Source organism: Saccostrea echinata, unplaced genomic scaffold (assembly GCF_033153115.1).
Source record: "Saccostrea echinata isolate AGI-Se365-2 ecotype Australia unplaced genomic scaffold, CSIRO_AGI_Sech_v1 ptg000057l, whole genome shotgun sequence".
NCBI classification, from domain to species: domain Eukaryota; kingdom Metazoa; phylum Mollusca; class Bivalvia; order Ostreida; family Ostreidae; genus Saccostrea; species Saccostrea echinata.
In genome coordinates, this window is record NW_026889806.1 from 7,512,733 (window position 1) to 7,532,918 (window position 20,186).

Genomic DNA, 20,186 nt, shown 5'->3' on the forward strand with positions numbered 1-20,186 from the left:
TGGGGAATAGTTCCTGTCAAGGGTTTGATTAAAGAGCTATCCCAATCACTGTCAGTGGATAAGTGTATATATTTGAAGCTTGCTTGAAAACGTATTTTTCCACTTGGAGAAGAAAGCGTCTGCATTCAAGAAGTGGGCACTGGTTCCAAATGAAAAAAATATATATATATTAAGAAAATTAAGATAATATTATAATAATAATTATTAAGTTTAACTTCATCATTTATTTCCCTAGAACCCGATGACATCATTTGCACTCTTATAGGCGCTAAATACCTTGGCATATACCTTGTACTTTCAGTACTTTGATTTTTTAAATTGGCTTAACGTGAAAAGAGAGGTAACTCTTACACGCGTCAAGAATGACAGAAAAACTTAGCGACATAGTTACAGCGACGCTATTATTTTAGTGGAATTTGGAATGGCTAACGATGAGCAACAGTTACATTTGGCTGTAAGAAACAGAGACAAGGAGAAAATAGAGAGATTAATCACGAACGGGGTGGATGTAAATTGTATGTTCTACGGGTGGACACCGCTACAACTCGCTTTACAAAAAGGTAAACACGCTTTGTGTACGGTTCGAATTATCTCTATTTTTTATGTTAAGGGGGTGTTGACCGAGTTATACGTGTATGTTAAAGATATATTAGATCATAATTTTTAAATATCGGTACCTGTACATATTGTGTGAGATTTGTATTTCGTATTCATTGTACATTCATTAAAATTGAAAAAAACTTTGAGCACATGAATACTTGCATGAAGATTAACATTAATGAATTTTATGCCTGTAGATCTATATACATTTATGTGTGATGAATAATCAAGATCAGAGCGTGTGTGTTTATGTTGCTTCATAGAAGAAGTAGGCGTGTGTATTTCATGTTTAACCTCTGTCCCGTTATGATAACTAGTAGATTCAGTAAAAAAAAATATCCAATACTTGTACTCGCGTCTCTTTTCTGTAATATCTTTTTTCTCTGTTACACAGGATATGAAGATGAAGCCTTACTTCTGATCGACAAAGGGTGCGATGTTCATCTCCACGACAAAAACAGCGTGTCGCCATTCGAGGAGTGTCTACGCAAGAATCTCATCAAAGTAAATTAAAATCTAGCATATCATTTTTGATTTTTGTCATTGTGCATGCATTTAAGAAATAAATATTTCAAATGTTTACTTAATTACCTACATCATTTGGAAACATATATTAAAAAGTTAAATTATTTTCAAAAAAATTTTGATAGATAGTGCTCATTTGGTTTAATATAATAGCCTTTTTCATATTATAAGAATTTTATTCTAAAAAAAAAAAAAAAAAAAAAAAAAAAAAAAAATCATGGAAATTTTGAGTGTAAAACAAGCTTATTAACTATCAATTTGAAATTTTTGTACTTTACCAGAAAATAATTTAAAAAAAATATTTCCCACCCATTCATCCATGATGCAGAGTTAAGCAGGGAGAATAGATCGAATTTTTCACAGTGGGTTTTTAATTTTCTGCTTTACTTACTTGAATAATACGTTTCACAGGTTCTCACAAAAATTTTAAACAAAGGGGAAGATGCCAATGCTGTATTGTCTAATGGAGAGCCGCCAATTTGTGAAGCTGTGAAAAATGCCAACAAAAATGTAGTATCAACACTCATTAAAGGTAAGATCTACTGGAATATATATTGATAAACAAAACTAAAATAAGTTTATTTATTTATTTATTTCTTATTTGAGGAATATTACAGTTCTACCTGAGCAATAATTGAAAGTAAACATGTGTAAGTGTTTTTATTGAAGAGGAAATACGTTTAATAAAATGGACTTACCTCTCTTTGTCTGTCCTGCTAGTGCGTCTGTCTGACTAAAGCTCGGGTTGGATAGCACATTTTATACGATTACCCCAGGATAAGCTTTGTCGAATTCTTCGATTAAGATCAAAATAATATTATGCGAATAACTTTTTTCATTTGCATTTATTTGAAAATAGCTCAAATAAATGAGTTTGGTTAACTAATTCGTTCTATAGTTTCTGATCACAGTGTTTAGTATAAAAGACTTCTTAAAACCGCAATAATTTTAGTTATCTTTTTTTAACACTTTTAAACCTTCCTGTCTCTGTTGTTTTATTTTTACCAATGCAACTTATTTGAATTTATTTCTTAAGTTTTACAGTTAAACAAATAATATTGTACATGTGTGATTTGATGATAATTTGTAATTACGTATAACATACAACAATAGGTAAATGTAATGTAAACATAGAGGGAAGCAACGGAGAAAGTCCTCTGTTTACTGCCGCCAAATCTGGATACAGCGACATCTGTCATCTTCTACTTGACGCAGGCGCAGACTCGGACTTCGTGCTTCCGGCCAATCAACACACTCCTCTCATTACAGCAGCAAGCAATGACAACGATGATGTCATCAAAGCACTTCTTAAGGTTAGTAGTTAGCAGGCCTTTTGTGATCTCTAAAATTTAGGTGCAGTTGACTCCTGATCAGAAAAAATAAGGCACCAATGCAAATCTTGAGGAGCCAGGCGGATTATCTTTTTTAAGGCACAAACACTGTAAACTTCTAACATCTAATACTATTCCGTATACTAAAGCTATGCCGTTTTCTTGAACTTGACAGCGTTGAGGATTCTTAGCTTGCGCCAAAGAATGCGCTCAAACTTCCTTGTCTCTTCGTCAATTAAAATGCGGTGAAGAAGGGATTCATTTTATATGAAAGTTATATTCAAACAAAATGCGCATATAATTCCGAAATTTTTCGGTTGTTTAGTATATATATATAATTATTTGGGAATTTTATGACTTATTTTTAAACTTAAGGCGCAAATTGGAAATTTTAAACGCCATTGTGACTAAATTATATACACCGGAATTGTCAGAAAAATGACATTTGTTTCAAATATCTTCACAGTGAAGCACCTTTACCTGAACCAGTGGTGTTAATGGGAACTTAAATATTTGTCTTGCTTTAGTAAGAAAATATATTAACTCTGTCAGTTATCCAGTAGGTATAATGACTTCTCTGACATCACCTTCAACTTCATTTTTATCATTCGTTAGAATAACTAGAAAAAAAACTTGAAATAAATTCTCATATAAAGCAATTTATCTTAAATTGACCTTTAGAGCTCTGATGATTGATTAAGTGAATTCATTAAGAAACACATGGCGGTTTTTATCATATGTAGATTTTGAATTAGTTTACTTCAAACTACCTGCCCTTTACAGTTTTATCTTGATAATTTATTACACTTTTATATCACTACAATGGAATTTATCTTTAATGACGACCATATTTAGTAGAAGAAGAATTTCAAATTCAAGCAAATGTAGTGTAGCCTACTGGGCAAAGGTTAAAAAAAATGTCAATTTTTAAAAAAAAACTTTTTATTTCAATATTTTTTTTTATTGACGGCAAAGTGTATGTCTATTTTAAATAGCACGGATGTGACGTAAATCACTGTGACGTCATGGGGAAGACAGCACTATGGCATGCCTACAGCAACAGTAATACGGACAGCATGAAGCTTCTACTGAGGGCCGGGGCTGATAAAAATCTTCCCAACTCTGACGGCCAGACCATATTAGACGATGCTAAAGACGCAGACGATGATGACGTCATAGAACTATTGTCAAAATTTAGCCAATCTTGGACCTGATGTGTTACAATGCTTTTATAATCTAGCCAATTTGAAATGTGTTCATGATCCTCTTTTTGAATTATAAGAATGTATACAATGCAAGTTTATTTAATTATTCAATAAAAATTACTTCTCTTCAGAAATAAAATTATTATTATTCACGATGATTGAGTATATATTCAGAGGATTTTGAAAAGCTTTCTATTTACATTTATATTTATGCAATAAGCTAAAGTCCCTAATTCTTAAAATGACAACACTTCCAGTATACGTAGAATTCAATCATAACAGAAGCACTAATAAAAAAGTATTTTTTAAAAAATAAATTTAAATAGAATTATTTAGCTAAGAACAGCTCAACCGACAAAAGGACTACTAGACTGTGAAAACCTAAGTTTTACCTATGAAATTGCCTGAAGAATAATATACCTAGATCAATTAACAATAATTAATTTCATTTATATGCCGACTCGATATATCCCGGTGAACTCAAAATAAAAGACAACGTAGAATCTGCTACATCTGTTTCATATTTGGATGTTTCACTGACTATATACGATAATGGCTAACAACTGTATAACAAGAAGGAGGGCTTCAGGTTTTCCATCGTCAACTTTCCTTAATTATGTAGTTATATTCCACGATCACCTGCATAGGGTGTTTATGTCTCCAAACTGATTTGATTTGAAGAGCGTTTTTGACTACGAACAACTTTTAAACTGAAGCAGGTTATAGGGATTTAAACAACCTTCTTTAAAGTCAACATATTGCAAATTCTGTTATCGTTATTGTGACCTTGTTTGCAAATTAAACATATCGTTGGGTCGTTTCTTTGCTGATGTTTCATAACTATTGTAAGGTCATTATTTTTATACTTGCTAATTTTGACTAAAAGTTACTCTGTTTACCTGATCAATGCGGAGGTGATTAGTCAACAGGGTATGATCACTCAAACTAGGCACCTGACACCACCTTTGGTGCGTCCAGAGAGCCTTTTTTTGTTTTCCTGCTTTCAATTGTCATTATTTACAGGAGATATAAGATTGTTTACAGTTCGTTATATTCATCCTTTTCATTCTAGCTGAAAATGCAAGTGACAACATGACCATAGTCATTATTTCCATTGCATTCAAGAAGAACTTGTATTTTATTTTTCAAATGGTAATCAAGCTTAAACTCTTCTGAAAGGAAGAGATTGATCAAAATCTAAGGTCGGTTGAAAATAGTTTTTCAATTTTCATTGTATAATATAGAAAATAAACGTTGTTTATTTGATTACAGGGATGAACGACTAGTTATCATTGCAGCCAAAAATTACATAGTTCAGCCTATGTAGGTTTTGTTTCTTACTGCAATGGTGCAACCATTCTTCCCCAATAGACAAATCAAGAGAGCATTTATGTGAATTATTTAATTGACAACAATTAAACAATTCTTCTTTGTTTGTTTAAACAATTAAACATGTTCGTATTAACATCATACGACGTCCGAAAATTTCTCCCACTCACTTGAGATGTGTGATATATATTCGAATTAGGAAAAGGCGATGGAGATAATCAGAAATCTTAGGCTCAAAATTGTAAATCAATTATTTTTTTTTATAAGAGGTACTATATTTTATTTATCCTAATTTTCTAAATTAAGTGGTAAACTGACCTCCAGAAGTAGCGTTTGGTTAAACTACAGTCAAACCTCGTTATCTAGAATTACTTCATTTTTTGTTATGTTTTATTTTATATAGACGTAGGTTACTGTCATATGACACGTAACTACTGCAATCAAAAGTACCTTTCTTTAGACAAAACCGCATCAAAGGAATTAGCACTGATGGTAAGGAGGGGACAATTTGATGACGAACCAAAGATCTCGGCTTCTAAGTCTATCTGCGTAATCAATTAGATATCAAACAAAATGACAAAATAAACCCCCAGAGAATCAACGTCTCCAGAGAGCTTAGTCTTGGAAGGATCATCTGGTTTCATCGACCTTTGAGTATGTTTATAGGTGACGCTGCTGACCGAAGAATGTCTTGTCTAGTTCTATAGTCTGCCAGATTGTCTGTTTAAAAAGTCTGTTGGTATATTCGGTGTCTGAATAAAATCAGCGTTTCTTAGCAAAGAAGCATTTATCACTGTTAAAGAAAAGATTTAAAAAAAAAAAATTATTATGGTAAACAGTTTAGTCGATCATGTGATTAGCAACGACAGCCTGGTTAATCTTTTGATTAATCATATTCATTTCATGTTTGGGAAGACATCGTTTGAAAAACATATACTCTTATGTACTTTTGAGTTCTTATTAAGTTACATATAGAACTAATTAATCGAACGTGCAAAATTTATCATCGGATATACTGTTTAGCTTTATATATATATTTTTTTTTTTTGGAAAAGTTTTGATGAGAGGAATAAACTATATAAGCTCCCGTTTTCGTATTCACCATTCAAAATATCAATTCATCCTCTGGCTTTTTCACTGGAAATGCAATATCGGAAATACAGACAACCATCATTTTGCACTTTTTGTTTGATTCGCATAATCAGTTACTTTCTATTAAGAAGGATTAACGACTTATTTCATTGTAGGAGGTATACAGAACAGATGCTCGCTGACATTTTAAATCGTTTGATCTGTTTGAATTTTTAATCCAGTAATGATATTCTACTGTGAAAGTGAATTACTGCCGGGTATTCAACTATAGGACGAAGCTTTGAATATTCTTTGTGCTAGTATGAATTAGGGTTTAATTTGAAATCAACGATTGAAATCGCTATAATGAATTAAGCTGATTTTTTTTCATAAAGTTAAGAGAATTATGAGACAATATCTAATGTTTAATTTTACTCGAGCTCGTACTTACACCCACTCAAGATAATGCATAACCAATCTCGGTTTATGGACTCTGATTGTAGATAAATGTAGACTACTCATTCTAGGAAGATTATTAAAAAACAACCATTTTTTTCAAGGTCAAGTTTATATATAAGTTTATAAAGGTTAAGTTTATATAATCAATGTTTATAATTTTAATGTCGCTAAAAATCTATTTTATAATTAACAATGATCAAATAATATTTGATAAAAAGGCATTTTCTACATTTGTAATCAAGTGTGAATACAGCAAGTGTGATAAACAATTTATTGTCTTCTCTAGAAAATTTTCAATTTATATAAAATTGCATTGTAAACTTCCTCCAGCTTATTTAAATCACATTGGCAAATTTAAAGCGATTCCAAATAAAAGACATTATAATGATAAAGGAGTGTGTGATTTTTTTTAGTAGGGGATATATTTGTCTTCAATTTTGCTACAAATCTTTATTTGGATTTGAAGCTTCTTTGCTTGTATGTTAAAGAACAAGAAATACCCTAGAAATTTGACATATTGAAAACGAAACTTTGAAATTCATTATATAGCTAATTAAGAATTTACAAAAGGAACGAATTTCCAAAATGCATCGCATAAAAATCGCATTAAGCGATTGAGGGGCAATATGAAAACCATGTATCCTGCTGTCTGCAATCATACAGAAGTGAAAAAAAGAGATCGATTCCACGATCAGTATGTACTGGTCCCCGCTTACAAAGCAGATAACAACATTGTCTTTGTTTGTAAGGCTCATTGTTTTAACTGTATTTTAGAGGAGCTGGGATTTAATTCTGCGATTGGCAATCCTACTTATACCCATAGCTCCCTTTCTTAAGAGGAAATTTTTCAAAATCATATATCAGTTTTAAATATTCCCAACAATCAAAATGAATTCAAATTACCATACCTATACTTGATTCCTGAACGTCATAAAAATCCTTACTTACAAAGATACATAGCAGGTTCCAGTAAAATTAAATGTTCTAACTAGCCTCTTTCCTTACTCCTCACTAAAATATTAACAGTTTCAGGAGTACTTTACAACAATATATTCAAAAAGAGGTGTAAATCAGATGTGGATACTTAATAGACATTGCTAGAGGTGAAATATAATAAAGCTACACACTGGGTTTAAAGACATCAAGGAACTTTTAGAAAACATTTTACAAAAAAAAAAAAAAAAAAAAAAAAAAACCTCGTAAATTTACTTCCCTTGTCATTCGTCATTTGCAAAATTATTTTGTTAAAAAAAACTTCAGATTGTACACACAAGTACTCAGAAGTGGATATTAAAAGAATGCTTGAGTTTTTGATTGATAACATCTATTTAGTTTTCTTGGATATCAACAATCTGTCGGAATTGCAATGGTACCAATTGCTCCCCATTATTAGCAGACCTATTTTGTATTGATATGAAGCAGAATTACATGTAATTCAAAAACTTACACATAAGAAAAATTTGCTGTGGCCTTCAACTCGACATTTAGATGTATCGACGACGTATTATCAATAAACAAGATTTACTTCCATTCATATGTCGACTCGATAAATCACAGTGAACTTGAAATTAAAGATACCAAAGAGTCTGACACATCTGTTTCATATTTGGATATTTTACTAGAAAAAGACATTAATGGTTATCTAAAAACAAAACTTAATGATAAAAGTGACGACAAACTTTCCACTTTCCTTTTCTAATGTAGCAAAAAACCCTAATCACCTGCATATGGGATTGATATCTCCCAGTTGAGCAAGAGCATGCTCCATGTACAAACAATTTCTAAAACGAGACAAGCTATTGACAAATAAGTTGATGAAACAAAGATATTAACAGTCTTGTTTAAAGTCATCATTTAGCAAGTTCTATGGTCGATACAATGACCTTGTCCGTAAATACAATCTATCATTAAGTCGAATGCTGACTGACGTTTTTCATACGAATTCTTAAGTCATTATTTAAACACTGAATTGTCTACTGATTTTTCCGTTTGCCCGATAATGACAATAAACACACGGATGGTGTGACCGGTCGACAGGGGATGCTTACTCCTCCATGGCACATGAGCCCATCTATGATCTTTTTTAGAGGTCCGTATTTGCTCTGCTCCGGATTTGAATATTTCAAAGGATTTTTGAGCTTGATTACTGTTTGTTATCGCCATATCTTTCATCGTTTATTAAGGATAAAAAAGGTATTGTCATTATAAAAAATAAAGTTCACTTAATTGTCTACTGAAAAATATTTTTGATGTCTTATCGAAATTGCGTATAATATAAATAAATATTGTGTAAAATATGCAAGTAGGAATCTATCTGCTCAGTTTGATGGTGTAACCTTAGTCAATATGAAAGTAATTATGACATCTTGGAATGAGATAATTTGTGCCAGCTAAAATATCTTTCATTCTGTGTAATTTGATGACTTCCCTTAGTTGACATGAAGAAAATTAATTAGCTATTAATTGTAATATTCGAAAAAGAAGAAACGAAAAGAGCTACTGAATGCTTAGAATATTCATGCATTATGTATGAAATAAGTGACGGTAACGATCGATTTCAAAAGCACCTACAAAACACCTACAAACAATGCAAACTGTGCATAAAACACAGACCCCTGGAAATTACAGAGGTGGGATCAGTTGCCTAGCTGGAGTAGTTATCTCCTGTCGATCGGTCACAACATAAGCCCTATATATATTGATCAGGTAGTCGGTATAGTGAATTTAGAAAATAAATACTAGACGTGTTATCCCTCTTTGTGCGTCATAGTTTTATAACTGACTAGCTAAAATCTACTTTCAGTGACGTAGCTACCTGTATGCCAAAGTATCTAATTTATTTTCAACAATAATGTGTAATTAAATAAAATACTCTTTGGTGAGAGAACGTTTTAATACATTTATTCATTGTGAAAAGATAATTTGATTTGTGTTATTTTCATACTACATCTTCTGAGAGGAAGATTATCTGAGGAAAACGAACAGTAATCAAGCTCAGAAGTCCATTGAAGCAATGTAAATTTGAAGCAGAGCAAATACGGACCTCTAAATACATCAGAAGTGGGATCAGGTGCCATGGAGGAGTATGCATCTTCTGTCGAACAGTTATACCCGCTGTGTTCTCCTTATCATGATCGAGCAAAGGGAAAATTTGTAGACAGTTCAGTGTGAAAATAATGCCCTAACTATTTATATGAAAAACGTCAACGTTCGACTTAACGGTAGATTGTATTTGTTAACAAGGTCATTGTGTCGACCATAGAATTTGCAAAACGTTAAACTTTAAACGAGACTGTTGATATCCTTTTTTCATCAAATTATCTGTCAAAAGCTTGCCTTGGTTCGTGCGTAAAACATGCTCCTGCGTATCGAATCAACTGGAAGACATTAACTCCATATGCAGCGATAATTGTATATTTCTACATAAATAAGGGAAGTGATTATAAAAAAAGTTTAGTTGTTAGTTTGCCAGTAGTCTTTCTATAGAAAAATATCCAAATATGAAATAGATGAGACAGACTAATGTGTCTTTTATTTCGAGTTCAAAGAGATATACCGAATCAACATATGCATGAGACTTAATGTAAAACTCTTTATATGTCAACGTCTGCAGAGCTCCTTTGGGACTTCTCCGTTTTTTCCCTCGGGGGTGGGGTGGGGGGTTGGGTAATACACCAAGACCTCTTGCAATCAAAATGCATCCACATTATTTATGCTTAACTAGGCCACTGACGTTAATTTTCCTTGCCCTAAGTTACATTTTTTTCTATGAGATTCAGAGAAGATGCCATCATAGTACATAGGATTTTCTTCGCTTCGACGATTCAAATTAAAGTGTTAGAACTTCTGGGTTTATTAGGTATACATCCCCAACAGAGAGGTCTAGCCTGTCTAAATGTACTTTATTGTTAAGGTTTTTTCCCGAAATCTTTATATACTTTATAATCCAAGGTTTAATACACTGTGAGTGCACACACACAGATTCCTATATCAAGTGTATCGTTTATTATCATATTTAAGTATAAGCAGGCCGGCATAGAATGTTATCTTTAAGCTTCATTAGCGGTAAATCAACAGATTTGATAACTGCTCGTTTAAAGAAAGCTGATAAAACATCTTATCAAATATAAGGCGTTTTCGCTGAATCCATGAAGATGGATTATGTACTCTGTTTATGAAAGATTAAAAACCTTCATTGTAAGTTCGTTATTGAGAAATCCCGCTGCTCAATAAATTAATTTTTTAACAGCATTTGATCGAATGTTATGAATTAATTTTTCATCATCAATTATGTATTTGAATAAATCCATTAAATGATAAAAAGATGGCACCTTTTATTTTTTCTCTGTATAATTTACTTCATTACAGATATGATACTTTTGAAGTGTGTCTTTTAAGGTGTGTCTTAAAAGTATATTTAAAGTGAAGTCGATTCCTCCGTTGTTTTACTCAAAACATAAAAAAAATATTTCTCTACCTAGGAAATTATTACAATCAATTCAGATGATTTTGATCAGTTACAAAGTAATAACAGTATTTTATATAACGTTGAATGATCATTATAACACAATCGATTGGCCCTTTGATAAAAATCTGATTACAGCATATAGTATATAATTTAAAAAAAAATCCACGTCGGAAAGATATCGAATACCGATGTATCGAATACATTTTTGTTATACAAAATAAGATGAATTTTGTAGGGAGTGAAACATGAAATATACATTTATATCAATCTGTTATACATTTAAATGCTTCCATGTTTATTTATTGATATAAGTAAAACATATTTGCTTTGATGAATTTTGTTCATTCCTTTGTAACCTTGGACTGCCAAATGTGACCCTTCGTGGCAACAACTGCGAATCCTTCATTCAAGGAGACCTTTTAAGGTCGATATTTGAAAGATTTGTTCATTCTTTTTCTTTACCATTGATATATTTTGAAGAGAGAGCATTGTTTTTATTTCATAACTTCGTCATGCAATATCTTTAAATGTCTTCATATCACGCTTGATTGCATGCATGCTTATAATTAATGTGTGTAAAAAAATACACATTAGATAATGTCGTTTGCTTTTGAGCAGATTTTTTGCGCTATCGCTTCGTTTCGCTTCATCTGATTGGTTGACAATTAAACAGTTTGGATTATTGACTAATCAGATAAAACGGAAACAGATAGGCCTACATCATAACCTCCTTTAACGTTCTCAGTGGAGAAAATTTTGTATTTGTCCGATTAATAAATCGTCCCATTACAGATTACATGACAACGGGGTTTAGATTAAAGAGACTTCTAGGAGAACATCTCCCTGACAGACTGCTTTCAAAATTATAATAGGTACACCGTTATTACCTTGGAAATATGTCTCGAAGCAGGGACCCCCCCCCCCCCAACACACACACACACATTTGTTCATAAATTTTGTTTGTAACCTTGTGTATTTCTATTATATCATACATGGCCAATCTCTGCATGTAAGAAAAAATACAAACTGCTTGCAGAGAACTACATATGAATGTGATTCTCATATTTTTGAGAAATAATACACTCTTACTATTTTTTTAAATTAAGAGGGGGTATCGATACATGCTAAAGGTGTGTATTGCCAATATCTAAATCCTTGATCTGTTGCGTCGTTAACTTCATAGAACTCTCCGCTGGCGTACTATCTCAGCAGTCCTTATGGTACTTCTGAAACATATTTCTAAGTATTTCTAAAATCAATAGTGATTACGCTAATGAAATGTTTATATTTTAAAAATTAAAAATAAATTATTTAATGACTTCAAAGATTTTAATATTATATAATATTGTCACAGTGTATAGAACTCGTTAAATGATTGAAGAAAAAAGGACTTATTTAAGGGCTACGAGTATTTTATTGTTTTTACGCATACATATACAAAAAAATTGCAATATATTTAGTATCAGTTAAACAGGCATGTATGATTGAACACGATTGGGAAGCGATATAACGGTCATTTATGACCTCCATTTATGACCTTGGAAAGGGGATTGCCTTTATTCCCCTTTAAACTGGTAACAGCTTCCTGTCCGTCTGCTGTGGCATCAGTAAATCAGTTTAATATAGTATATCTCAATCTATTATTAAGATAAATATGCAAAAATTCTAAACTGACGAGTTTTTCCCTAATTAATGTTATTAAACCTATCCTTATTCAATTAAAAAAAACCTTTATGAAAAAAGATAAAAGATGGATATTTTGTTACTACAGCGGACATGGTACTCTGGTCATGTTAACGCTGCAGACTAGGTAAAATTTTGTTTAATGACACATTTATCACAGACGGTTGTTATATTAACCAGGTAATGAAACTTTGTAACTGGAAGTCATTGATGCTTTAGTGTTACTGTATCTCTGTAATACTTATAAGTGACTGAAATATTCAATTTATTTCTTAGAAAACAAAAGGTTACTTATCTGCTTTACAAAAAGATCGTTACAAATACATATTGTACAGATATATTAATTATTGTAATGAAAAGGGCGAAAGTAACGAACAGGGATCAATCTAAAAAAAAATCTAAAAACCATGGGCATAAAACACGGATCCCTTGAAATTCCAGAGGTGGAATCAGGAGCCTAGAAAGAGTAAGCATCCCCTGTTGAGCCTTAGGTATTGATCAGGAAGACAAATTATTCCGTAGTCAAATTTAGAATTAACAAAGGCCTAATAACTGGTATGGAGGTATATCAGTATGAAATACGACTCAATTATTTTTGCTAATAAAGTCAAAATAACGACTACAGAATTAACGAAATGCTTACTTTAAATGAGGTACAGTGTAGTTGAAATCCCTGTAACGTTAACTTATTTTTCAGAAGCATGTCTCGGTTAATAAATTGATCGTACTCAGGAATGCTCTTGAGTATCGAATAAGTTGGGAGACATAAACAACACATGCAGGTGATAGTGAAATATTATTATAATATCTTATTTCTTAAGGTATGTGACTCGTCAGCTTTTGAGAAAAGTTAGGCCAGAGCTTCTAACTTCAAAATTATTTATTACAATTAAATTTTATGACTGTTTTGCATTCAACAATGCAAATTATAAAATATTCAATTTCAAACCTGCTCACAAAATTGAAGAGAAACAAGATTTATTGGGGACTATTTCTTGTGATGGAAGGATATTTAGAAGAAAAGTCTTCAAATTTACACATATGTTTGATATAACACTTTGGAACTCTAGCCCTACATATTTTTATCCGGAATTTTTTTTACTTTATAATATGCAATGAATATTAAATATAGGCTTCATTTAATATTTTTAAAACAATTTTCTTCACACATTCACTCAACAGACTTTGCCAAGAAATGAAGATATTTAAGAAGTCAAGATAAAATTTACAACCGTTTAACAAGTTTGTCATAAAAAGCTTGATACAAAATATTTTATTGCATATATTTAGATTTTTAATACCCCAAATATGACATTTTTTCAGTGCAAATAAGTCACACAATGCTTTACGCACATTTATTTGCAGAATTTTTTTTTTTCAATAATAAATATTATTCAATCTATTATATATAAAATAATATTATATTTACTACCATGATTATCTTTGGTAAAAAATGAATAAGGCTAAAGTAATTAACCTAAAAGTTACAATTAAAGTGCAAAAAGGTCATGTTAATTGTACTGTTGCTCTTTTTTTTTTTTTTTTTTTTTTTTTTTTTTTTTTTTTGTTTATTGTTTAACGTCCCTCTCGAGGATTTTTCACTCATATGGAGACGCCACCACTTGCCGGTGGATAGTTACAAATTTTGACCTGTACTCGGCACTCAGGGCCATTGAGCAGTGAGGGATCATTTTCGTGCCAGCACCTACTGCGACACGTGACCTCGGTTTATACGGTCTCATCCGAAGGACCGGTCTCCACGTCCCACAGTGGGATTCGAACCCGCGACGTAAGGATCAACTCCTTACTCCGCGACTCTAGAGCAGACGCTCTAACCACTGCGCCACGCGGGCCCGTTGCTCGGTAAGATGTTCACTAACCCCCAATTTTCTTTGCATTTTTGAGTCATGCTATGAGTAGTTACTGTAAACCAACTTATATTCGCGTGCGAGAAATATCCGCGAGATTCGGGACCTACTTTAACTCGCGAATATTTATCGCAGCAAACCATTTATTTCGCTATGTACATGTATTTAAAGAGAATGTTTCCTCAGTCTCAAAAATTAATCGTCGCGGATTGATTGTAAACTGACGAATCGCGAATAAAAGAAGACGCGAATAATAGTTGGTTTACAGACCTAAAATATACTTCTCAGAAAATCCTTATATAACTCCTATCACGAGTGACATACCTTAATTAACGTTTGAATGAAAATGAATGTTTATTGATATGTCCGCCGGTATGTTAAGGCTACACCGAGGTTTTCTGACAGAGAGATTTTTGATACAATATGACGCCAAAGTAAGCTATATTGCATCAACTTTAGAGATATTAATTTCTTTTATCTCCATATTTGATTATAAAGATATATTGAAACTCCTAAAAATGACTAGAAACAAACAGAGAAATAATTGAAACAACATCTTGCAATTTTTTGATGCCATAAATACCGAATTACTTTTACGAGGGTTGAGTACTTCACCCATGATGCCATTGCTTTTTGGTGAAATATTCATATGTCATTCATAAGGACTTCTAAGGAAAGAGTTCATAAAACAAGAGCACTATTTTATTTGCATCAATTTTTTAAGAATACAAGCAGTTGTTTTTTAAATCCTGGCTAGCATTCCCTCTGTCATTGTTGACAACAAAAAGGTAAAAAATTCAACACTACTTGAAAATATGGTGTTCCTAGATCAAAAGCTTGTATTTTAATATACTTGGGAAGTGCTGCTAGAGTCATGTGGTATTGAATACGATTTTATTTAAGTCTACCGACTATAATCGCTAAAATTGAAAGCGTAGAAAAAGAAAAATGATACACTTGAGGGAACAAATTTCAAAATGTTTAATCCACAAAGAATACCCTTAATATATATAGTATATCAGAAAGGCCAAAGATCACGGTGAAATGAGACAAAGACTCAATGGTAACAAAAATATTACTAAGGGGTTTTGAGTACTTGAGTACAATTATTATAAGAAAGCATCTCATATCGTTCTTACATATTTTTTCATCTATTTATGTCTTTTTAACCAGTGTGTTAAAGATGATTTTAGATACGTTGTTCGAATTAGTTTACTTGTAAATTAATCAAAACTGGACAACTTTGTCTTTTTATTTAGAAAGAAATCAAAATCCTCAGTTCATCTTGTCACCAGGACAACGATCAGGATGCACTGCACGTAACCATATGATCATAAAGACATCAATGGGTTACCAAGGAATTAATAAGAAAATAAGAAACAAGTGTATTATGTGTATAAAATAGCATAAATAAATATAAATAACAATAATATTTGAATTAGAGGATTTTTATCGTTGTTTCAAAAATTTAATATTTGAATGCTTATGTACTGTCTCGTATGAAAACATCACAATTTTCATTGATTTTGCATAATTTAAGTGTTATACCAGTCTAAATTTGACTAGCGATCGACAATTTGAGTTAATTAGTGTGATAATCACGTGGTACACAGTCATATGCTTGACGACTTCAAAGCTTTTCTAGGTAAGCATACCAAAAGCTGTTGTAAAACAGTTGTTGGCAACAGTGGGATTTTGTGGATAAAAGCTTACGTATAACACAAAAAAACACAGTTAATTAATTCCTGCTTATCATTTATAAACAATATGAAATCGTAAAAATAGCTGCAAATATTTTGGCAGGTGGCCAAGGGTAGCAACAATTGGGACTTCGGAATGAATGTGCTTCATGTAGTTCATGTGCTCATGAATTTTTAAAATTAAAATTCATTTCTTAAACAGTTACACAATATAAACCTAGTACAATAGAACGAACGCTGGACTTACAATCATACATTTAATACTTTGATATTTCGTACAAATTAAAATTATACTATACTTTCAGAAGGAACTTATTATTTTCATTAGATTTGTAAAAGAAATCCAGATACATTTTCCAATAATATGGTTTTGTTTTAAATTCTATTTAAAAACAAGCATATTTCTAATAAACTAATTATTTTCAAAATCATTTGACAATCATTTTGACACAGGAAACGTAACTTTGCATTAGATACAGTGCTGTTGAAACAAAAATATAAACAATAGAGTTAAGAGGTAAAATTAAATCTATAATTTATAATTACATGTTGTATATAACAAAATACTTATAATTGCAAAAAAGAAAAGAATTTGTGCAAACTGAATTGTTAAAAATATTGCTATGAAAGCACCAAGAATTGAGCAGTCTTCTTACTACTCCTTCCACGGAGTTGCGCATTTGACGTCACTGAATAGACCGTTTTTCTCTGATATTGCGAGATTCAAATTTCAGACTTTAAAAATGTCCATTATATTGCCACTTATGTATCATTTTATTGTATTTTCCATTGTAGCTCATCAGAAGGAATGGATTCGTCGCAAAAATTGATCAAATAGAACTGAAAAAAATCCTTTAAACAAATTATGTTTACACTAGATGAATGCTTTCCGTATTGCTTTGAAAAGTGTGATATCACAGAAAATAATAGAGAGAGAGAGAGAGAGAGAGAGAGAGAGAGAGGAGAATGCTTATTTCATCAAGTAAACCTCAAATAATTGATAGATTTTTGAACTGTGAATTTAAATCAATTCATCATCTTAACAGTAGCAGCACAATTTAGGGGGTTTAGATAAAACTGGGTGAAGGTTATTACCAAGCTTAAATTTCCGATTCAGTAATTTAAATCCTGAAAGTTTGCAGATCGTACAGACAGACACTTATTCTTCGCGTTTGGCGTTTAATATATAAAGAAAAGCTTTCAACAATTATATAACATACAAGGCGTTTACCTTCTCCGCAAGAGGTATAATGATGGATAAAATGCCGTGCTTCTGAAGAGATCATAAAGTACTTCGCTCTTATAAACAGGCTTAACATTGTATTACTCTAGAAATGAAATGAAATTGATTTGAGTGCACATAGACAATATTTTCTATGACTCTAACATTGAACTACATTTTTTAAAAATGTATAATAATTCGGAAGAGTCGTAATGTTTGCTCTACTTTTCAAAAGTCAAACTGAGAAGGATATTGTTATGCACTATATGTTTAATCAAGATGTATGTTTAAAATGAATAATTAAGAAATTCAATAATTTTATTTATACAGTGCATGCATGTATTACCGATTGACCCCCAAAAAAAACAAATTGCAAAAGTTTACAATTGTTTCCTTTTTGTATTCTCTAGATTTGATCATTATTTCTCGTTGAATAAAATACATATTATTATTTTTTTTTAATGTCAATGATTAGTTTACGTATAAATAAATTTCTTATTCTACAATTTAACCCCATTATTTGATTGAATATATAACTGCTTCCCCATATGGTTGAAATGACAATGTTGATAGCATGGGAAATCTTTCAAGTTCACCATGTAGAAACGTAAATGTGATAGGACTTCTTAACAAAATACAGAGACGTAAGCTTAGTCATGGACATCGATTCTATAATAAACCTAATGTACATGACGTCTCTTTTTATTCACTACTTCCGTCCATAAATAAACAGTTAGATCAACATCTCATCCGCGCCAAACTTTACTCTCTTTCTTTGAAAGAAGTAAATGAAAAGGCTAGAGAAAGTCCAAAATTGGATAATTTTGACAAGAGAATACAGACTGGGATCTCTGATTATATATGTTGCCAATCATAGGCTTTTAATGAATGTATGTTTAAAACAAACATGTTTGTATATCAGTATTTTTTTCTATATATAGACCTTGACAGTTGTAGCCATTTATGGTGAGAACCAAAAACTGCCACGGAAAAGAATACTTTTCAAGTAAGCTGTCTGTACTTTAAACTAAAATGTGCCAACAAAGATAAAAAAAAGGCATTGACGCCATAAATATTACTAGTATACTTAATGACAGAAAGGTACAGTCTTGTATTCTACCATTTTTCAAGTTGAAGTCTACACTTTATATTTCTATATTCTTCAACTATTGATTTCAAGTTCATTAACAAAATCACTCTACATTGCCTAGATATCGAAAATATAAAAAATTTATCCTTCTACAGGTACATGATCCTCTTCCAGAATTATAGTCCTCCTGGTCACGTCATTGGTTATGATATGAATATAGTTAAAAACGGGAGCCTTAAATCACCCAATTAAAAAGGGCTTAAATCTAGGGAAATCCGATCTTTCAACTGGTGTTAAAATTTCATAAGTAATATGAATTCTGTTGAAGCTTCTGCCAGACAAGGGAAATATAAAAGAAAATACCTTAACACTATGTCAGAATGGATAAAATGTATAAGGTGGATGTTGAATTCTTGTGTTAAACGATTGAAGAATAATATGAGAACCATATATCCTTCTGTATTCAGTAATTAAGAAGTGACAAAGAATTCGCTAGATTACTCGATCAGTATATATGAAGAAGAATTTATTCAAAAACTTCTACATGAGAAGAAGAAAACACTTGCTGTTGCCTTCAACTCGACATTTAGATATATCGACGACGTATTATTAATTAATAATAGTTACTTTCATTCATATGTCGATTCGATATATCCCAGTGAGCTTGAAATAAAAGATACCTAAGATTCTGACACATCTGTTTCATATTTAGATATCTTACTAGAAAAAGACGTTAATGGTAACCTAACAACAAAGCTATATGATAAACGTGATGACTTCAACTTTTCAATCGTCAACTTCCCTTACTTATGTAGCAATATACCCTTATCACCTGCATATGGGGTTTATGTCTCTCAGTTGATTCGATACGCAAGAGCATGCTCTGCATATGAACAATTTCTAAAACGAGACAATCTATTGACAAACAAGTTGACGAAACAAGGATATCAACAGTCTCGTTTGAAGTCATCTTTTCGGTCGATACAATGGCCTTGTCAGCACATGCAACCTGACATTGAGTCAAATGCTGACTGACGTTTTTCATACTGATTGTTAGGCCATTATTTATACACTGAACTGTCTACGGATATTTCCGGTTTTTGTTTCCCGATCATGACAAGGGGCACACGGCGGGTGTGACCTGTCGGCAGGGGATGCTCACTCCTCCATGGCACCTGATCCCACCTCTAAATTTTGAGGTCCGTGTTTGCTCTGCTCTAAATTCGTATCGTTTCATTGGACTTTCGAGATTGAATACTGTACATTATCTTCATATTTCATGTACTGGTCGAAGCTGACAAAGCAGATCACAACATTGTCCTTGTTTGAAAGGCTCATTACAATTGTATTTTAGAGGATCTTGGATTTGATTCCACTTATGCTCATAGTTTCCAGATTCTTCAAAATCACATGTCAGCTTAAAATATTTTACCATCCCCAACAATCAAATTGATTTTGAATTACCATACATGTACTGGATTCCAAGCCTCATAAAAATCTGTACAAAGAAAGATACAACGCTGGATCTAGAAAATGTTCCATCAAGCCTCTTTCTTTAAGCTTTATGGTAATATCAACAGCAGTGAATGAGAAACATTAGCAGCATTGTGAAACAACATATTTGAGAGGTGGTGT

The 20,186-nt window shown here is 31.9% G+C and overlaps 1 protein-coding gene across 1 annotated transcript; it reads left to right on the forward strand.

The window, feature by feature from the left end:
- The first annotated feature begins 372 nt into the window (after positions 1-372).
- On the forward strand, positions 373-3,800 carry LOC133174207 (ankyrin repeat, PH and SEC7 domain containing protein secG-like). The gene is made up of 5 exons (XM_061309278.1): positions 373-560; positions 995-1,104; positions 1,537-1,657; positions 2,239-2,438; positions 3,452-3,800. Exons 1-5 carry the CDS (start codon positions 422-424, stop codon positions 3,668-3,670), a joined length of 789 nt encoding a protein of 262 aa, XP_061165262.1. The 5' UTR covers positions 373-421; the 3' UTR covers positions 3,671-3,800.
- Positions 3,801-20,186: the final 16,386 nt, after the last annotated feature.